The 21028-nt window shown below is 42.4% G+C and overlaps 1 protein-coding gene across 1 annotated transcript in view; it reads right to left on the bottom strand.

The window, feature by feature from the left end:
• The window catches only part of LOC121302575, a 73356-nt gene extending 58006 nt beyond the window's left edge, over window positions 1–15350 (bottom strand). Inside the window, exons 1-2 of the mRNA XM_041232576.1 lie at window positions 15076–15350; window positions 5321–5356 (exon numbers count right to left, since the gene is read on the bottom strand). Coding sequence (XP_041088510.1) covers window positions 5321–5356; window positions 15076–15087 — 48 coding nt within the window. The 5' untranslated portion in view covers window positions 15088–15350. The remainder of the gene's footprint in view (window positions 1–5320; window positions 5357–15075) is intronic.
• Between the last annotated feature and the right edge of the window lie 5678 nt (window positions 15351–21028).

Genomic DNA, 21028 nt, shown 5'->3' on the forward strand with positions numbered 1-21028 from the left:
GCCAGCCAGCCCTGAAGCTGATGGAAGGATAATCCAGCAGCCTGCAGACCAATCCGATGCACTAAAGCCCTTTGTGCTTGCCAGTTAAAGGGAGCTCCTGGAATTGCAATAGCAAAAGTAACATAGCGCTATTTTTGTACTATGCCCTTTTTTACACATTTTAGAAGAACGACACGATAATCACCCCTTGTGCTTGTGATCTGCATCCATTCTGCAAAGGAAGGGCACTTGTACTCTCAATATACAGAATACAAAATAGTGAGCATCGAATAGGATCAGACCCCTCATCACAATCACTTCACATTCATGGGAAATAGATTTCACTTAATAAAAGAACAAAACACTGTATAAGGTTTAAGCCTCTGCATTTGCTCGCTATTATAGATCTAGCACCTGAGAGCAGTGTACTGTGGATTACAGTCCCTCTGCTGAGCAGCCGGAAAGGAACGTCACTCTCTATTACTGTCTCCACAGGGCTCCTGCTCAAACCTTCTATTTCCATCCTCCAGCCTTCTGTTCTGCACCCTTACTACTGCAGAGAGGTTGCACAGAAAAAAAAAGGGATCTGCAAAGGAGCCTGTGCCATAAATAAACTGCAGAGCAAACCCAAACCAAAAACCACTTTGCAGTGCGGTCTGCTCACGCTCCAGCTTAAATCTGACAGGTATTACTGCAACCACAAATAACACTGATTCGGTTTTGCAAAGCATGGGAGTTTCATTTCAGTCCCCATGGAAGCTAATACATTGTGACAAACTGAGGTCCACAAATCGGTTCTTAATCTAGAAGAACTCAGTGGGGTTTGAGGCTTCCAACCACCTGCACAAACCAGGATCGAAACTACTAACTCACTGCAACCTCACTGCCTCAGCTACTGCACGTCACTTCAGTCAGCCGCAATCCAGCACTTTCAATTTAACAACAGCATGTCTGTGAAAGCATGCTCCTGATCAATAGGGTTACTCACCGTCCATGTGACTGTGGGGCATGTCGCCAGGGTGAAGGTAAGTTTCTCCGTCACTACGTTGAATGTTACTCGCAGCATGGCCTTGGGTTTGGGGCGCCTAGCAGTGCCCCACATCAAAGCAGGTTGAAGGACTGGTCTACAGACACTGACACACAGCGAGCGTTGTCCCCATCTGTCCCTTCCCCGTGAGACAGGACGCTCTGCTTCTGCCGATGCTGGCTAAGCACACCTGCGACTGAACGGGAAGGCAGGACGGAGCACGAGACCCAGCAGCACCATATCTCTCCCGGTCCTCCCATCACAGCGAGCTGCTCTGCTGACAGGACTAATCAGATTAGCAGGTTTGACCAGTCTGCGGAGGGACTCACATTCTAAAGAGGCTGACTGGCACAGGCTCAGGGAATCTGCTACACTCTGAACAGTTTAGAAGTTTTCTTTTTTGTTTTGTTTTTTTGTTTAGATGATAAAGAAGCGGGGGGGCAGGGCCTTCTTCAGTCTTTAACACAATGCAGGTTTTAGTCCCACCCTGACCTGCCTGTCTTGTGAAACTGGGAAGAAACGGGGGCTGTTACACTGCAAACAGGATCAGAAGGTAATTCTACTCTGGTTCACGATATCCTGAGTGAATAAAGGCAGTGGCTTCATATAACAGGCTTTCATAATGAGAGCTTAGCAGCAGAGTCTTACTGTAGCACAAAAAGAGAGAGAAGACAAGAGCAGCACTGTCGGCAGTTTACACAGTCCACAGTTGATACAGGCACTTCAACTAAACCAGACACTTCTGCCTTAGGTCTGTTAACAGTACTAATCTACAGGTGATAAACGTAAAGCAATTTGCCTACAGCTCCATCGACGATCTAGGTAGGTGCAACTGCTTGCTGTTTTGAAAGTGCATTTCATGCAGCAATCACACTGCTGAAAAATGTGAACAGTTTCAATAACTGTGTGCTTTTTCAAACCCCCTGTTCTTACTGTAGCCCTGGGGGCAGTGGTAAGAGCAGATCAGCTAATGCACTATGTATGCACTGGGAAAGGGATCAAATACCTGCTGATTTACTGAAGGCAATTGTTTTACCAGGAACATCTTGATTCTGAAAGTGATACAGGACCAGCCCGGAACATTAAGTGATTATTTAAACAATGTAGTGATTTCAGATTTTATAATCTATATTTTATGAAAAGATGCTTTAATGAAGTCGTAATGCCATTTTGCTATTCCATAAAGCATGTCAGTAAGTGAAGCAAACACTTTGAATTCTCACTGCAGTCGCTGTGGGAGGAAGTCTGTATGCAGTAATACACCTGTGTTTGAAATTCCTGTATCTTAACCAAGTTTGAAAATCGTGAAATACTGCAAGTATAACAACAGTGAAACTCTCATACATTAGGAAACATGCACTAAACAAATACTATAACAGCCAGCTCAGCAGACAGCTGATATATTATTTGAGAAAAGGTTCAAAGCATTTCAGAATAGTTTCTTGGGGTTGCTCATGTTTTCACAGGTGTCTACTTAAAGTTTTACCAGAGCCAGTGTTTAAACCTATTGAAAAGCAACAGCTTCTCCAGCACTGACAGCCCATGCAAGCTGCTCCCTCTAGTGGTTGATTGAGTGCAGTGTCATGTCAGAAGGAAACCAATGGGTTACGGTACATGCTGTACTTGCATGAAACCAAGAATCAGCCTCATTTCCATACAGCTGCACACAGACTCTACTGTGCATCACTGAGAAGGCTAGAACATGACCCCGAAGGGGAGAAAGAGGTAGGCATGGCTGGAAAATATTGCCTCGGGTATCCATTGAGGTGAGTTCAAGAGTATCTCTAGCAGCCTAGTGTTAAAGAAATCTCATTAAAAAGGCACGTACTGTACCATTCCCCTCGAGGTGTAACAGAAGTGCTGCTGTCTATGGGAAAACTCATTTAACCAGCGTCGAGGCACGAAAAAGAGAAAAATTCTGGCACAATTTGATGTTCAACGCTTAAAAATGTATACCAGGGCAATGGAAAAACATATCTAGGACAGTGAGGTACTTTATTTGTATTTATTTAATGGAGGTACCTGGGTTTTAGTGAACTCTCCCACTTTCATACCACAGTATTGTTTAGTGCTCAGTGTGCATGCGGGCCTACACACGCACACTCACACACATGCACGCACGCACGCACACACACTCGCATGTATGCACGCGCACACACCGACACACACTCACACAGGCCCCTTGCTGTGGTTCGTTGGCTCTTTCCTTGTGCATCTCCACTGCTTGTGATGCCCTGAGGTAAAAACCGCATCACCCCTGAATAGCTAACCCGTCAGCTGTGAAGGTTGCTGTTAACAGCTGCTTATCAAAAGCAGGCCGACCCTGAGCTTTGTTCCTATGGCGACAACAGCAATCAACACTCCAGGTAATGCCAGGAGCACCGCTTCCTGTACAGACACAAGCAGAAATGAATCCTGTATATTTATCACGTGATATAGGGAGCACTGTTTTTGTCACATAATGTTGCACACAGAAACCACGAAAACAGCCAAACGAGCCCCACGTGTACAATACTGGAACAAATTATGGCAACAGCAAATGATTTACAGCAAGACTAGGGGTGGGGGTTGTATGGCACATTTTTTCCTGACTCAGAGCCTTTACTTGCTCAGTATCTTGGTGATCTTGAGAAAATGAGAAAGTAGTCTGAGTGAAATTATCTGACAACAAACTACCCATCCCAGTGGTACTGCTTTCCTAGAAAACAGATAACATTTCGGGGGACCATTCTACTCATGACAGGTCTTGCTCATTCAAATATTCAGCATACAAGATGAGACGGTTATCTTTTCAGGGTAACCAAGATATTCAGCAAGTAGGGGCTCTGAGTGAGGAAACATGGGCAATACAATCCCCAGCCCTTGCTATAAATCATTTGCTGTTTGTGCCGGTACTGTGTAATTATGTCTATTTGAAATATCTGGATTGTCATTTTCTGATTCCAAAACGGCAGATAAAGGAATTCCTGCCACTTTTTACTGAACTGTTTTCAGTGGTCTGAACCTGATGGTATTGTTTATCTCACATACATAATGAGTTCTCATAATAAAACAAAAGTCTATCAGAGTAGCACTAGAAAGACCAGATTTTTTATCAAAGACTCTGAATGCTTCTACCCGCAACGCTTCATCACAGTGCCCTTTCTTTTAGACAGACTGGACTGTAACAAGTGCTGCTGAAGGGAAGCCAGCAGGCACTGGGAGACTCTGTATAACAGGGCTTGCTGTTACTTCAGGGTCATCGGGCCCCAGCAGGCCACTGCTCCCCCAGATTCTGTGGAGGACAATCCCCTTTCTTTCAGAGACTGACTTTTCAAAAGCTGCCCTGTCTATACACATGGGTTCAAATGCCTATCTGACAGACAGGCCCGGGAATTCAAGGCTTCCAGCCTTAAAATGCCCTTGCAAAAGTTTACCACAGTATTTCTGCATGATTTTCCCTTGGCTATACAATGCATTTCACAGAGTTACTGGTTTGCCATGTTTTTTACTATGCATTACCATGCTTCTTAACTATGCTGTAGCATGCTTTTATTGTGCTTCATTACACTTTGCTAGGGGAAACTTTTAAAAGGGTGCACAGGTCCAACGACATGAAGCAGAGACAGGACACCTATGTAATCACATAGTGTACATACATGCAGACATAGTGCTTGGGAGACGAGTCTGTTAAGATCTTAAGAGAAGCATGGTCCATGTACTGCAGTGAAGCTGAGATACCTCACAACAGAGGTGATAGCACTGCAGATTATGACTGCTATTAGTATTAGCATGCCAGGTATTTACACAACAGAAGGCAAGGTGCCAGGTATAGTAAATGAGCACACATACCCAAGTGGGGTGCTAATCACAGGCTGTGGTTTCAAAGTTCAAGGCATAGCAGCTTCAAATGCATGTATTTTATTCACCTTGCCTGTTCATGATGTTACCAATCCTTCTGAGCGTTTCTGAGTTCTGAGGCTTCCTCGTAATACCGTACTGGCACTCAGGCATGAGTATAACAACATTCAAAACCAGGCGCTGACTAATGCAAGTGCAACTGAATATTTGTGATCCAAAAAAAACCTGAAAAATGTTCTAATTGGGAAAGGGGTATGTGTGCTTATCTCAGATAATACTGTATCACTATTAGACCAAACGGTCATCCCATCATGTGATCACAAGGAAGTACTCAAGAGGAGTTGGCAGCTAGTTCTACAGTCACAGATAATGCCAGATGGATTCTGATAACAGAGAAAAATGATTCAAACTCAAAACTGAAGCAACAGAATTCAAGATACTGTATGCAAAAAACATGTATTAAAAGGGACTTACCAGGTTCGGAGCACTGGCGGACCGCAAGGAAAACCTCTGCAAAACAATTGATACATTTATTAGAACTCAGAACAGGAAACATTTCTAAAGAAAGCCTGTGAAACTGCGTTGCAGACAATACAAGTTGTTACAATTACAAGAATGCTTTTCAAGCACGGCTTGCTGGGGGAAACATTCTGCAATTACCGGACCCTTCTGACTAAGCACCCTGAAGCATTATGCACTTAACGCCACAGAGGGGCTCAGCGTGGTTTGGCAAGAGGGTGAAGTATTTTTTTTTTTTATAGGTCACCAATTAGAATTTATTTAAACAATGTTAGTCACATACCCAATCTGTGAGTTCATTAAGTGGGGCCCACAGACATGCAGTTCAATTTGCTTTGATATTTTTCCAATACGCTAATAGGCCTCAAGCATGAAGGACATGCCTGTCTTAGGCCGAAGGGTTTAGATGGCTTACTGTTATTTGATTATTTGCCTTATGCATTTTTCTTTAATTGTGCATGTGTAACAGGCAGTGTTGTGTGATGCACTGCCGTTACAGATTCTGTCTGCTGTCGTTGAGATGAGATGAGGTTAAAAGCTCTGAACCCACGAATGCAGACGAGATGAGTCCGGCTCTTTTGCCTTGCAGTTAAGACGCTCGCTTGCAGAGTGTGAGGTCGTCGGTTTGTTCCCAGCCTCCACCCTTTTACACTTGTAAAGTTAGTGTTCACAGCAGGTGAGGGAGAAAGGCACCAGTGGTCATACTGGCACCAGTTAGTCACGCAAGGTGTTGACAGGGCTTATCCTCATACAATAGCTCTGCAAGAGAGCACACCTCAATCCTGACCTGAAAACCCCCTGCCATACAGACCTGCACTAAACAAACCACCATGCATACACTTCAATTCATTTGAATTCACCTGCTGATACTCTTGAGCCGATTAAAAGCTTTCATTCCTTTATTTATTAAAACATGAGTAAAGCAGTGCTGAGTGTAAAGCCATTAAACACTAATAACAACACAACAAGCCCTGAGCCTGACTCTTGAGAACTAGCAGTCCTCTTGAGATTGAACTTGGTATGGACAGTTCCTGAGAGTGTTAGAATCTAGGCCCATCTGGTGCCTTAAATTATCATTTGAATAGAAGTTATTATACAGGTGGACACCTCACAGCAACATGCTTGTTCACATTACCCACTCCATATACAGCACCCGAAGGCTTTCTCTTGACAAGCACTTGTGCGGTTTTGACTAAACTAAGCAAAGACATTTTGTTAAGTTAAACACACGGTGACCTACTTACACAGACCCTGTAATGTGGTTTTTATATCCTCTTTGATGTTAATTTGATGGAAACGACAGTGATTTTAATACGCGAATGGAACAGTACCTATCAGTGGGTTTTGCATACGTGATTTGTTGCAAATCTCGCATTGTAAAAAAACCGCAGGAAGATTAAATTAATGCTGCATAATCTGAAATCCAAAATGTAAGCATGATATGTGTGAGCCCCCCTGACTCTACATAGAGGACTATTTCCAGACAGATTGCATGCATCTTGTTGCACAGGTAGTGCATGTGATTTTATGACATGCTGTAGCACATCTCTCTGGCACACTGCGTACCCTTGTGCCCTGCTGTGTGTAAAGGCTTCATGTTGCACAGCCCCTGGAGCTACACTGCCGGAGTGAAGTGGTTGCTTCTCTTGCACAGGCTCAGCTGGTATTGCACTGTATACAGAACTGGGTCAATGTTATCTCGGGTCACTAGATCCAGTGTCTGAAATTAATGTATTCTCATAATAGAGGCCTATAGCCTCAAGTGAACAAACAACACATACAAAAACAAAACAAAAACAAAAATCAATAGCCACTTGCCTCTGCCTTCAGGTCATTTACTAATTAAAAACATCAGACGTTGTTCTGTATTTGGTATCTGTTTTTAGATATAATTTTTCTCAGTTTAATTGCCTGTTTTACAGAACACCCATCTGGCCGCGTCTGTGCCCTGGGGGGCTACAAATAAATGGAGTATTTAAAGAGATTGTATCTTAAACTGACACAGCATATTCTTAATGTGTTACTGTTCCCTTACCTTGCTATCATGTTAGCAATCATTCTCAGTGGCGTTCATTGCATTTACTCCAGCACTGGGGATTTATAACTCTGTGTTAAGGTGCTTTCACTGTGGGTTCCAGAGCTGCTCCTCAGTTCTGATTGCAAGCCATAGGCTTACCTCGATAAAGGCTGTTCCAGCCTAGGATCCATATATAAATGATAGGCAGCTCCAGAACTCAGGTGAAAACATCTGAACACACACAATATCGCAATACAAACCACTCAGAAAGACTGCCAGTATCACAGAAAAGCCAAGAAGATATCCTCTTTAATAATCTTGTAACAGTACATTCTGACAGCTAAATGACTGTTGAGAATGTGAAGCCTGAAGGCGTCGATACAGTCATCACTGTACAGCTGCAGCCCAGTTTCACATCGCCGATAGACTGAGCTCACTGTGCTTCATAAAGTCCAATGAAACCTGCTGGATAATGTTATGCTAACATACTGAATTACATACCGCTTTCTAGTTTTCCATAGGCTAAATAAAAAACTGACAAAAACTGAAAAATGTGACATTTCTAAATCTAACATGAAATGCTGTGCTACTATTATGGCTTCTGGTAGACTTTTGCAATATCATTTTGTAGTTTCTTTGATTACATAATGTTAAATTAAAGATCTACATTATGTTCATATAGTTTTTATGTTATTTTATTATGTATCAATTCTAAAACTTTTGGTCATAGCTGTACATGCGAGTCCCCTTCGAATCTATGCGAGCAGGAAATGAACCCAGCTGACCCTGTCTCTCATGCATAACAGTGTCATCTTCATGGGCAAGAGTACATCCAAGCAAGGCAAGGCTGTGCAGATTTACTTTCTATAAACATATTATAATGTACTGAATTCAGTTATATAGACAACTTACTGTGCAGGGAAAGTGAAAAGTAGGTTCTCGGCACCTCATTAACCCTGTCACTGCCCTACTGGAGCTGAGCTGCTGCAGCCTGTTTATCTGATCAGACTGAGCTGCTCACAATGGGAGCGCTGACGAAGAGCAGCAGATCAAGCAGGAAAGCAAACCGTATCAGAGAGGACCTTCGAAATGCCGAAACCCAGCCTAACTGAGTCAAAACATAACTAATGCTATGCTTCTCTTCACACTCACAATCACACTTCAGGACACAGAATGTTTAGTTCTCTCTGAGCAGGGATCACTGTATACAGTACGGTATGAAGACAGCTAGGTTCAACACTCAAGCGCTCTCATTTTGAGGGTCCTGGTTCAAAGAATGGGGGACCCTAATGCACCTATTGTGTCCGACCGTCTGTCTGCCTGTCTGTCTGTCGCACTTCACATGCTGGGCCTGGACTTTGCACCAAACTTGCATCATACTTTACTTTCATCCTCCTATGAACATTTCATTTTGCATTTGGCTGTAGTCCAATAAAGTGTCACGTTTACACAAATATGTTTAACCTTCCAGGCACAGTGTGAATAATACGCAATTATGTCTGATTGATATCTATTGTACATGGCCTATATGCACTCTCTGATCATTAACACATAGCGAGTCTTTTCCTCATACTTGCTGTCACAGTGATCGTGGTGTTTGTTTTTTAGCAACTCAGATTGTGACTTCTTGACTCCCGGCTTTCAATGTGCTCATTGTTGTATTACGCTGGTATTCTGTTTGGAAACTCAGCACAGTATCGGCCCTTTGTCACAGCCCAACAGATCTGGGCTGCTGAGAAGATAGTATCAGCTGCAGGTTTCTGAGTGCTACAGACGCTCCTGTGTTTACATTGTGTGTGACAATAACATATTCTGCTCAGGGCCCCAAGCGTGAAACTATTGAAGCTTGGCAAGGACGAGGGCTGAAGCAGTTCATTGTTACTCTGGGTGCCAGTCTCGCACAAGTCACCGGCACAAGTGTGTGACAGACAGTGTCTCTGCATTGCTGGTACTACTGGGGCAGTGATTCAGCAGCCATAGACCTAGTGGCACAGCAGAATGCAGGCAGTGACAGCATCGTGTGAGATCAGGTTAAGCTCTCTTTGATCAATATCTATCTGTCTGACTCACAGCTTTTAAGCATTAATAGTGTGACTATGAAAACAATGGATCTGTGTTGTCGTACACTACAGTGTATCGGGGTAGTTTGGTTTATTCAGTTTCTATTAGCACCTGTAGGATTCATTCTTCAGAAGCATCTTGCAAAGGGATAGCTTGTTATAAAGTCCATGATTGCGTGTTGTTTGGGATGAGCGGTTTCGTTATTCTTTCTCCAGAGTGCCTGCATTCACTCCACACAGCTGCACCACACTACATTTAATAATATTAAACTGTCAAAGAGATAAATCCCAACTAGAAACAGTGGGATGAACGAATTCTAGTGCAGACGTCATCACAAAGGTATAAGGAATTTTCTCGAGACCCGGGTTCATTATAAGATCATAGAATATATTTTGAGTACCAAGGTAGCACAATGTTAACTGCATTTTAATAGTGGCATCATATACAAGCCTTTGTTTACTGAATCAAAGTCCAGTGTGGTGTTCTTCACGATTCACAATGCATGCCACTCTTTTTATGACATTCAACTCATAGTGGTATACAATACACCAACCTGATCAATACATTTTAAATCTGTTCTTTTTTCCCCCTGTGTAGTATTAACTGGAATCTACATGAATATTGTTTTATAATTTTCCCCATTTCCCAGTCTGTCATTGTGTTGTCTCGTCTCGCGGGGACTCTAAAACGAATGTTCATAAGCTCAGTGAACACGCATGCAACTTGGTTTCAGGAGACTGGGCTTCAGGCCACTGCACGGCACACCAGTAAACTGGAGCAAGCCTGTTCAAGTTCACAGTTTTGATGGGGCGGACAATAGATTCCCCAGGGATCCTTGCACTCTGTTGTGCTCATCCGGGTACCCTTTCCCGTGTACGTGTCCTGGTATTTTGTGTCTGTCAGTTCTCTTTGAAATCAGTGTACAGTCAGTACTGCAATCCTCACAGATGAGCAATCCCGGATTCTCATGCACTGATCTGCCTACGGTGCAGAAAACGCTTAGCCTCCTGTGAATCCTTGCTATTGAGCTCAGCCAAGGGACAAACAAAATGTGGCTTGATTACTGAAGGCACAAAGATCGAATCAAATGTATACCTATTTATTCAACTGATTAGCGCTTGATTGAACGGCAAAACAGGTAGTTTTACAGCATGTTGGACTTATTAGAGATGCGAATTATCAGAGGCTGGATATGTCTGCGACTGCAGACAGTGGCCTTCATACTGAATACTGGGATGAGGTCGCCTTAATATTGAATGCTGTAACTTTACATTCCAGTCAATAGGAGCCATCGGGAGAGTAAGTAAAGTGTTCACTGTGATGGACCTCAGGCAAGGGTTTTCTAGACTGTCGGATTGCATTAGGGTACGATCTCTGTTGATTTGATAGAAATGCATCGTTTTTTTGTGTACCCAATGGCTCATTCTAATGCACTTTTCTTTTGCAGCAGCAGCAGCAGGAGGTTTTGCAGTGTATGATGAACACTGGGGCTCTGATTGTAGCCATTCTCCTGTGTGTGGCGATGCGTGTTACACACAGCCCATTGCTCCCTTTGAAGTCTCTGAATACAAACCCCCTGACTTCCACTAAAACACTAACAAGAGGACAAGCTGGGAGGCTTGCAGAAATTCCAGCCGGTGCCACGCTCCACACCCCAGCCGTTTAAAGCAATACACCCTGCAGAACATGAATTCAGTTTAAACACATTTAAACACATCGGCAATGCACTAAAACACCAGGGCTGCACAAGGGCAGCTGAAATGGAACCGGACACTGCGTCATATTCTGGTGAACTCTGGTCATCCATTGTAGTGACCTGGTGCCATATTAGTTCTACTACAGTGTGCAATGTTTCTTTAAAATCTTTTGCGTTGTCATTGTTGATAAGGGAATACAGCATTTTATCACTGCTATCCAAATAGTATTTTCAAATCTTTCTGATTGGCACTAGTCTGTTAAAGAAACACAATTAATGCAGTTTTACTCTGACTGGACGCTGGTTTCGCAAAAACTGCTAAAAACCTAGAAGCCAAAAAAAAAAAGAAACCAATTTTGCAAACCGGTTTTGAAGTATGTGATGAATTTGTTTAGAAAAAAAAATTGGTGTAACGTTTGAGGAAACCCACTGATCCACTCTGAATTGTTTAGCGCCCAGACATTGCCTCATTTATTTTTCTGCTTTTCAAATGAATCGCAAACTCGTCCTATCTTAGGGTTTCTCGCCTGCAGACAATCGTCAAAAAGACCCTAGAGGTGTATGCCTGTCAAGAGAGTAATGCACGCTCCCTGACAGTTTCAATCCTGTGTGTGGTTTTGCAATGAACCCTTGCAAAGCCCTTCTTTGTAGTGATTAGCATTCCACTGCAGATAGTGTAACCACAATGAAGGGAGCTGGAAAGCAATGACTCTCTGACAAGTGCTTAAGCACCAAGCCTATGCGGTGAAACTGCATGACTGTGTGCAGAACTATTTGTTTTGAATAGGCAGGAAAACCAGACACTGTTAAAGTAGCTTAATGAAAGTGTATTGGTAGACTCTATTTTGCACCCAGCACAATGACAAATCCTACTGTGCCTTAACATGACCTGCAGGCAACTCACCACTGTCATAAGTGCACCAAGTACTGTTCATTTACTGTGCATTTACCTGTTTGAAGCAGCACCTCTAAAATGACGATTTTTAGTTAATTCTGTTCATAAACAGGCTCTGAAAACTAAACTGCCTCCATGCAGGTACTGTAAGCATATTTTTCTTCTTTTAACATCTCAAGTCTGGGATGCCTGATAAATCAGAGGGCTTCCTTGTTGGTACAGCTTCGTTTCTGCCACCCCCACAGGGTACAGATCCCTGCTGGTTTGACAGATGTATGATTTGGGAAGCGCTCAGAGGTTTAAGTGGTTCCCATGCCTGATGAAGTACAGCACACAGCTGGAACACAACACTGTGCTGGAAAGGCAAGCCCTGCCAATGTGGTTAGAAATGGGACTATAGCAAGACCGGGGTTTATAATTGCTTTCATACAGGTTACTTGACATTGACATTTCAGTCAGTGCCTACTGTACACCAAGCGACACAACTCCAAACCACACAGCAAGCGACACAATTCCAAACCACACAGCAAGCGACACAACTCCAAACCACACAGCAAGCGACACAACTCCAAACCACACAGCCAGCGACACAACTCCAAACCACACAGCAAGCGACACAACTCCAAACCACACAGCAAGCGACACAACTCCAAACCACACAGCAAGCGACACAACTCCAAACCACACATCAAGCGACACAACTCCAAACCACACAGCAAGCGACACAACTCCAAACCACACAGCAAGCGACACAACTCCAAACCACACAGCAAGCGACACAACTCCAAACCACACAGCAAGCAACACAATTCCAAGTGGCAACTCCAGACCATAAGTATTGATACTCCCTTTAACAAGTAATTGATGACAAGAAATATTAATGACAACCAGATTGTAATGTTGTGCAACTCTTTGAGGTCAAAGGTCAGTGTAAAAAGGTACTCATTGTTTTTTAATGTAAAAAATGTGAGGTCACTGATATGCACAAGACGAAAGACTTGTTTCTGAATCATACTCTATAGTACATGCAGGGTCCAGCCATTAACAAGGCACACCCATTAAGTCAACCATTTGTTTTCCAAACATGGTAACATGGTAGTTCTCTATAAAATAATGTTAATGAAACTGTTTCCTGACCACCACCCCAGAATTCCCACCAACCACGGTCTTTTAATGAGCATTTTCAAATCACAGCTGTAGAAGAATGTTAATAAGCTTGCAGCGCTGTAGAAGCAGGGACCCCGCTGCCCTGTATCTCAACGATGACAATTTACACCCCAAAAAGCCAATACCTGAGGCAAGTTTAACAAGCTATATTAATAAAACAGCATCTGCCTCTATTTAGGGTGCAGCATTCCCCAAGGCGAAGCACTAAAAACATTTACAATTTCTCATTACATTCCCCACCACTACAACTGTCAATAAAAACTCTGAAACAGAACATTATCAGAATCCACTACAATTTCTCACTATGGTTATTATTTTGTTCTGTTGCTTGTGTGTTTGGTGGACAAGGTTTAAAAAAACAATTTGACTTCAAAATGCAACGAGACCATCCTCTTTATCTCCAGCCTGTGGAGAGTATTAAACTTGTATTTACTTTGTATTGCTTGGCTAGTATGAAACCGATCCTCTAAATACTTACTGTATGTACACAGGGCCAACCAACCTGTTCCTAATTTTGAACAATAGTTTCCTGTTCTCAGCTGAAAGTTGATACAAAGTCAATGATTTCAGCAAGGGCTGAAAAAAAATATGTTTGCTGTCTGTTGGGAAACATTTTCTTATTTGTGACTTACCTGTACTTAAATGCATGCATGTTACAGCATACATCCATGCACATACTGCATACGAGCAAACACGTCTGTGGCGTTACAAGGCCACATTTTCATACACTTGTGATTGTATACAATCATCCGACCTGGTACGAAAACATAAGCACCATAGAGTTACAAAGACTGAGCCAACCATTCTCAAACAGGTGAGTGGGCGTGTGCACACAATGCAGTGTTATCAGACATTCCGCAGATACATCACTAGGAACGACTGATGCATTGATCTGAGCTGAGGGCGTTCAGACTGCACAGCCTCCAGCCCCACGCAAAGCACGCATCACAGTAACTCTCTGGCATGTACAAACATAGCTTGAAAGAAAAAGTCCGGAACTCATAAATACAAATAATATTTCGTGTTCTACAAACAGTAAAATACAAAATAATAAAAAATACGTAAAATGTTATTTTATGGGAATCAGAAAAGATGTTTGTTTAGTTAACAGGGCAATAAATAAAACATTTTTGCATAGTATGTAGTTATTTTAAAAGTTCTGCAAAACAAAACGTTTATTGAATAATATACTGTAGTAACTTTCTAAAAAAAAAAAAAAACTTAAAAAAAACAAAAACGTTTCTGCTGAATACCTACAAATACTACTGCCAAAAAAGCAATATTACAATATTGTAACGTGTCTAATTTATTTTGCGATTGTGGATTTGAAATGGTTTGATAACGAAACATATTTGTTTGCTCAGTATGCACAATAACATTTCCAAATGGCAGCTAAACCCTACCTTGGCTGTTTTTTTTTTTTTTTTAAACGCAAAACAAGGCACAGAAGCAACTGCCACCACGATCCCTGCGAGACCTTGCGCTTGTTCAATTCAAATCCGGCAATAATAGCCGCAGTTGGCCCCTCGACCACCCCCGCGTAACCATAACAACCGGTAAACTCTCTTACGTTACAACGAGACCAAAAAGTTCAAACCCCCCCCCCCCCAAAAAAAAAAAAATCAAATACAGTTTCGACGGTTAACAAAATGCGTCTGGTGCCAAGTTTAATTACAGTGCTTCTAAAAAAAAAAGTATCAAAATAAATACAGAAAAGTAACTCTCCTTAGTACCGTGCCCAAGGGCAGCGCTGTGAATGACAGCAATGCACTTACTTGCTCGGTCTAATCTCCCGCCGTACTAATGCACCTGTGACAGAACAGTTAGATTTACCATGGAGAGAAACAGCACTGCATTCAGCGTACAAAACTTACCTTTCTCAACATTGTTGACCGGATGTTTTTCTTCTAGAGGATGGTGGCAGGTTCCCCTTTTTATTTCGTGTTTGCACTAGCAGCCATGACAATTAACAATCACAAAAGAATTAACAAGAACCCCGGCTCCGCTTCTCATGAGGAAAAGCGGTCTCGCAACTTCAAGACGTTTTACATGTTAAAAGGTAAAGAGGGCAGCTGGTGATGTCTGCCTACAGCACAGCCAGTCAGATGAAACTGCTCTGAATTATTCACCTCCTTTCACGTCTTCAGACAAATTCAATAAAACACACACACACAGAATAGCTTTCTGGACTAGGGGTGTGTCTTAGTTTCCTAAGATGAACAGATGAAGAAACGCCACCAACCCACTTATTTCTTTAAACAGAAACTATACGTTTTATGGATTCTTTCAAATGTCTAGGTTTTTTTTTGGAAAGAGGAAATGTAAAGTTAATCCTCGCGTCTATGTCATTACATTGCTTCAGCAGGAGGAGAGAGTTTTATGATTTATGTATGTTGATTGGTGGAAATGCATTGTGTTTGGGAACGCGTTAAATTATTTGCGGGAATTTTTACTTAGAAATATCTTGCTTGCTGTCTGACCAACCTGTTCGACTCGAAACCCGAGGAGGGTAATTTAAGACAAGTTTCAAGAAGGTTGTGAACCTGCTCAGCAAGTCTAGCTTTGCATTGTGAAATCTACGCAGACAGCCCAGGTCGTTAAGGCTGTATATTACCATTATTAAACTGTTGCGTCAAAGCGCCACAGGGCTGTACAGTAACTTTACCAATATATTGCTCTAGGTACCATAGAATGGTCTGTTGTATGCTGTGCTATAAATGTGTTTGTTTTTTTTAATATCAGTCCCTATTCATAAAGCAGGAACTTTCACTGTTCCCATACCTAATTCTTGCAAGCTGAAAAGCTTTAGACCATGCTTTATAAATAATATGGTTCTAATGGGATTAACCTTGTAATGCCCCTTTCTGTAGAATATCCATTTCTACAGAGAATTCCCTGAAATTGAGAATCCTTAGACCTTATTTTTTAACACCTGAATAGACTGTAAATGCAGATATGTAGTTATAATGTAGTTATAATGCAATTAAACGCTTAAATAAGACCCTACAAACACAGGTGAAAGCGGGAATCGCAGAGAGCAGCTTGTCTCATGCATCCCGGTATCAGCTTTCCAAATGGTTTATTATAAATCCCATTTTCTACAGAGACACGGCCGAGTGGAAAAGCACAGGTACTTCCATTCTATCACAGGCTACAGATTTTCTCCCCAGTTTGGCATGTCCAATAATTTGTTCCCATTACTGCAGCAATTCCCCACGCCGCTCAGGAGAAGTGAAGGTTCAGTGGAGTCCTCCGATCACACGACCGAGCCAGCTTCCTCTTCTACACAACCAGCGGAATCTCTGCGGCAAGGGGAGCAATGATTGGACACTCCAAATTGAGGAGAACATTGGGGGTAAAATAATTGGGCACACTAAAATTTACACAGTCTGGTGGTGATCCAAAACTAAAGAAACGACCAAAACGTGTTCAATCGACACTCCCTTTGAAGGAAGCAGTGAAGACACACACACACACACACACACACACACACACACACACACACACACACACACACACACACACACACAGTATTCTGAATAACAGAAGCTTCCTTACAATCACTCTTCAGATTCCAGTACTCACACTAATCACCAATGGTCACACACGCAGGGGAGTTATTTAGTTATTGTTTCAATCAACAAGCTTATAAAAGGAAACATTAGGGGACTCTCAATGGAGAAGATGAATCATTTCACTTTAAATTCCAATAAATGATGACTGGTGTGGTTCTGTCAGTTTATAATGGCTCCCTTTAGCAGAAGCAGCAGTGACCTTTCCATGCTGCTCCCTGCTTTCACCTGCATGTCTACAATCACTGGGCAGCACAAAGCTTCTGTTGTTACCAATGGTATGCATGTGCAATCATCTATCAATGGAAAAATCAGTCCTCTGATAACCTGTCTGTGACCTCATCAACAGCAGCTGGAAGTGATATCCTTGCCCTATGCATCACGTGTTAATTCCCAGCAGAGTACCCTGGTCAAGGCAATGCTAAGCCAATGAAGATCTTTAGCTTCCCTGCAGAGTACCCTGATCAAGGCAATGCTAAGCCAATGAAGATCTTTAGCTTCCCTGCAGAGTACCCTGATCAAGGCAATGCTAAGCCAATGAAGATCTTTAACTTCCCTGCAGAGTACCCTGATCAAGGCAATGCTAAGCCAATGAAGATCTTTAGCTTCCCTGCAGAGTACCCTGATCAAGGCAATGCTAAGCCAATGAAGATCTTTAACTTCCCTGCAGAGTACCCTGATCAAGGCAATGCTAAGCCAATGAAGATCTTTAGCTTCCCTGCAGAGTACCCTGATCAAGGCAATGCTAAGCCAATGAAGATCTTTAGCTTCCCTGCAGAGTACCCTGATCAAGGCAATGCTAAGCCAATGAAGATCTTTAACTTCCCTGCAGAGTACCCTGATCAAGGCAATGCTAAGCCAATGAAGATCTTTAGCTTCCCTGCAGAGTACCCTGATCAAGGCAATGCTAAGCCAATGAAGATCTTTAGCTTCCCTGCAGAGTACCCTGATCAATGCTTAGCAATGCTTGAAGATCTTTAGCTTCACTGCAGAGTACCCTGATCAAGGCAATGCTAAGCCAATGAAGATCTTTAGCTTCCCTGCAGAGTACCCTGATCAAGGCAATGCTAAGCCAATGAAGATCTTTAGCTTCCCTGCAGAGTACCCTGATCAAGGCAATGCTAAGCCAATGAAGATCTTTAGCTTCCCTGCAGAGTAGCTTCCCTGCAGAGTCCCTGATCAAGGCAATGCTAAGCCAATGAAGATCTTTAGCTTCCCTGCAGAGTACCCTGATCAAGGCAATGCTAAGCCAATGAAGATCTTTAGCTTCCCTGCAGAGTACCCTGATCAAGGCAATGCTAAGCCAATGAAGAGCTTTAGCTTCCCTGCAGAGTACCCTGATCAAGGTTGGAGAATGGTCAGAATCAGGTTGCCGAGACTGGACCAACTCATAACCCCAAAATGGGTTGAACAGAAATGGTCTGAAGGACAATTATTGCTTTTAATTCTGGGTTTGAATGAAGTGTTAAGTCATTTCTTACACATTTTAGATGTTTAATTGGTGGTTAATTTGTTTTTTTCAGTAACAATTTTGAGCAAATAAGTCATGGACACAGGGTAGGAGGCACTATTTCACATAGACAGTGGCAGAGGTATGGCATGGAATTGAATGGAATGATATGGAATGGAATGGGTTGAGTGCAGAGAGACAGGATAGAGAGTAGGAGGCACTATTGTACACAGCGATGGGGGTAAGGAACAGAATGGAAGGGGTGGCCCTCAGCTTGTTGCTGCTGCTGAATCACTGTGATCTTTAAGAACCGTCTGGATGTGGTTCTGGATTCAATTCTCTCTTAGAAACAGGGTGAGCATGGACAGGCTGAACGTCTTCCCTAATTTGTAACTTTAATATGTTTATACTTGATCTATAAATAGCGATGCCATGCTTCCTTATATGAAATGTATAGGGACACAGAGCACTACATAGCTAAGTGTTATCCACCAAATGTTTTTTTTAAATGAAGAACTAAGTATTGTTTGTATATGCGCCTCCCCATTATATCATTTGGGTTTCTTTGTGACCTGAAAAGTTCCTATTGTGAACTGCACAATGTGGCTGCACTTGTTTTTTTTTAACCAAGAGGCTATGAGTAGATACTGCACCCCTAGCATGAAGCAAGGTGTGACTTCTGATTAATAGATAGCTGCACACAAGCATGGCATGACATCTGATTAATAGATAGCTGCAGACATTGGCATGTTCACTGAGGGTTGTGATCGGGACAGAACAGCTTCTGTCTGCTCTTTCCTGCTCTGTGATTTATGTGGAGCCTGGCACTCTTATTATGTTGCCCCGTGCACCAGTCTCTCTCCCTATAATAACTTGTGATTTACCTCGTAAGTAGTGCTCCTTCGTGACCCAATTCTCTGGAGCGCTCGCAGAGTTTTAGTCTATGTGTAGCTCTGAATTTCACTGAGGTCAAAGGCTGGGAGCCTCCCTGGATTATTATTGCATGTGCTGATAAAAGACTGTCAGTTTTCAAACCTGCGCTCAATGGTTCCTTTCTTTGGTTTTGTCTTTTAACATTGTTTCAGGGGGTTGAAGCAATAATCAATGCTCTTTACAGTGTGGTTGTATGGGTTTCATGCATTTGGTTTCGACCGTGCCCTAGTTTGCTGCATTTGCCCTTGGGGTTGTGCTGAGTGGGCTTCTTAAATCCATAGCTTTGAAATGCTGTGTTGTATTCATGAAACCCACTGCTTTGCACATGGTCCTGATGGTGGAGCACTTGATACTAACCATCTCTGTGCCCTCCAGGATATCTATTTATATATTTAGCAATCAAACCTGTGTGGATTGCTTACTGTTTGCTTACAATGTTGCCATAGTTTTACCGTTCTGCCCTGCATTACACTACAGGCAGTATTTCATGTACTTACATTGCCACCTACAGGCAAAAAGGAAGAATTGTCCAGCTGTAGTTTTACATTGTGCATCGCACACAAATGAGTCGTGCAACAGTTTCTTTATTTTCAGGTTAAGCTTCAAGGCATGTGGCAACATATAACATGTTTCCTTCATTATATTGATTGTGGCAAAATAGGTACATGAACCCACTGCAATCTAGCACAAGAATGATCAAATGTACAGCTACATGCTATAGGAATATATGTAAACATATAGATTATTACAGGTCAGTTGAAGGATAGGTGTCCTCTCCATGTTTCTAGTAGGGTATTACAATGTATACTGTACTTCTAACCCCATAAGTAACATACAGCATTCCCCTGATAGTTCAGGAATCGAGTTACTACACGGTTAGGCCATGTTACATTCTACAAGTGCTGTATTTTACTGTAGGACCCTTGACTGATCCACTGTTTCCAATAATTCATGTTTTTTTAATGTGTCAATCAGATAGCGGGATACAAGCCCTTCTATATACCTTTACATCTTCAGAACTCATTCATTCTTCAAGCATGTCCACACAACACTGCCCTTACAAACAGAATCTGTCATCCATTAAACAAACCCAGGGACTGAAGGCCTGGAAAGAGGTGTTCCATTGGCAGGTGCTTCTGCCTACAAGCCTGTGGATATCCTTGATGTTTTATGAGGAACAGCCTCAGTATTGCAGGGTCATTCTGCAGAAGAGACTGAGCTATACATGCACATCTTTAATTGCAGGAATACATTTCCGAAGCCTGCCACTTCGCAGGGCAAAGACTGTTTCAATCATTGCTTGTTCAATTCAGTTCCAAATGAGCTGTATCGTAAGAATAAGACGCTGTAGGCTGGTAACAGAGCCATCTTACACCTCATTCTGTAAGTGCCTTCACTTAGACACCATCTATCGGATTCCCAGCTGGTGCACCAGGGGGAATCTAATGCTGACAGTGATTCAGGTCTGGCATAGTCATGTCTTCTTTAGGACTTCAGAGGAAATGTAACCGTTGCAACCGCGAGTTTTCATTTTCGTATAGGAATAAATAGCAAATGCCGTCATTTTAGCTATTGGTTACATGAACTACAGGAATCAAACAAACAAAAAAGCACATTTAAAAATTAAATTCCATATAATAATACTAAGAAATAATGATGAGTTTAATGTACATGCTGCTCTTCAGTTCTACCTCCCTGGCATAGATGCATGTGACCGAGGAGAGAGCAACCACAGCGTCTGTATAGAGATACGAAACAACACCATCTAGCGGTCTGCCACTTTGGAAACAAGTTTCCTTTTGTTTTGCTGGCAATGCACTAGCTGTGCACTAGATGGTGCTGGCGCTCACTAATATAGACACTGGCTGATCT

The sequence above is a fragment of the Polyodon spathula genome, chromosome 30 (assembly GCF_017654505.1).
Source record: "Polyodon spathula isolate WHYD16114869_AA chromosome 30, ASM1765450v1, whole genome shotgun sequence".
Classification (NCBI taxonomy): domain Eukaryota; kingdom Metazoa; phylum Chordata; class Actinopteri; order Acipenseriformes; family Polyodontidae; genus Polyodon; species Polyodon spathula.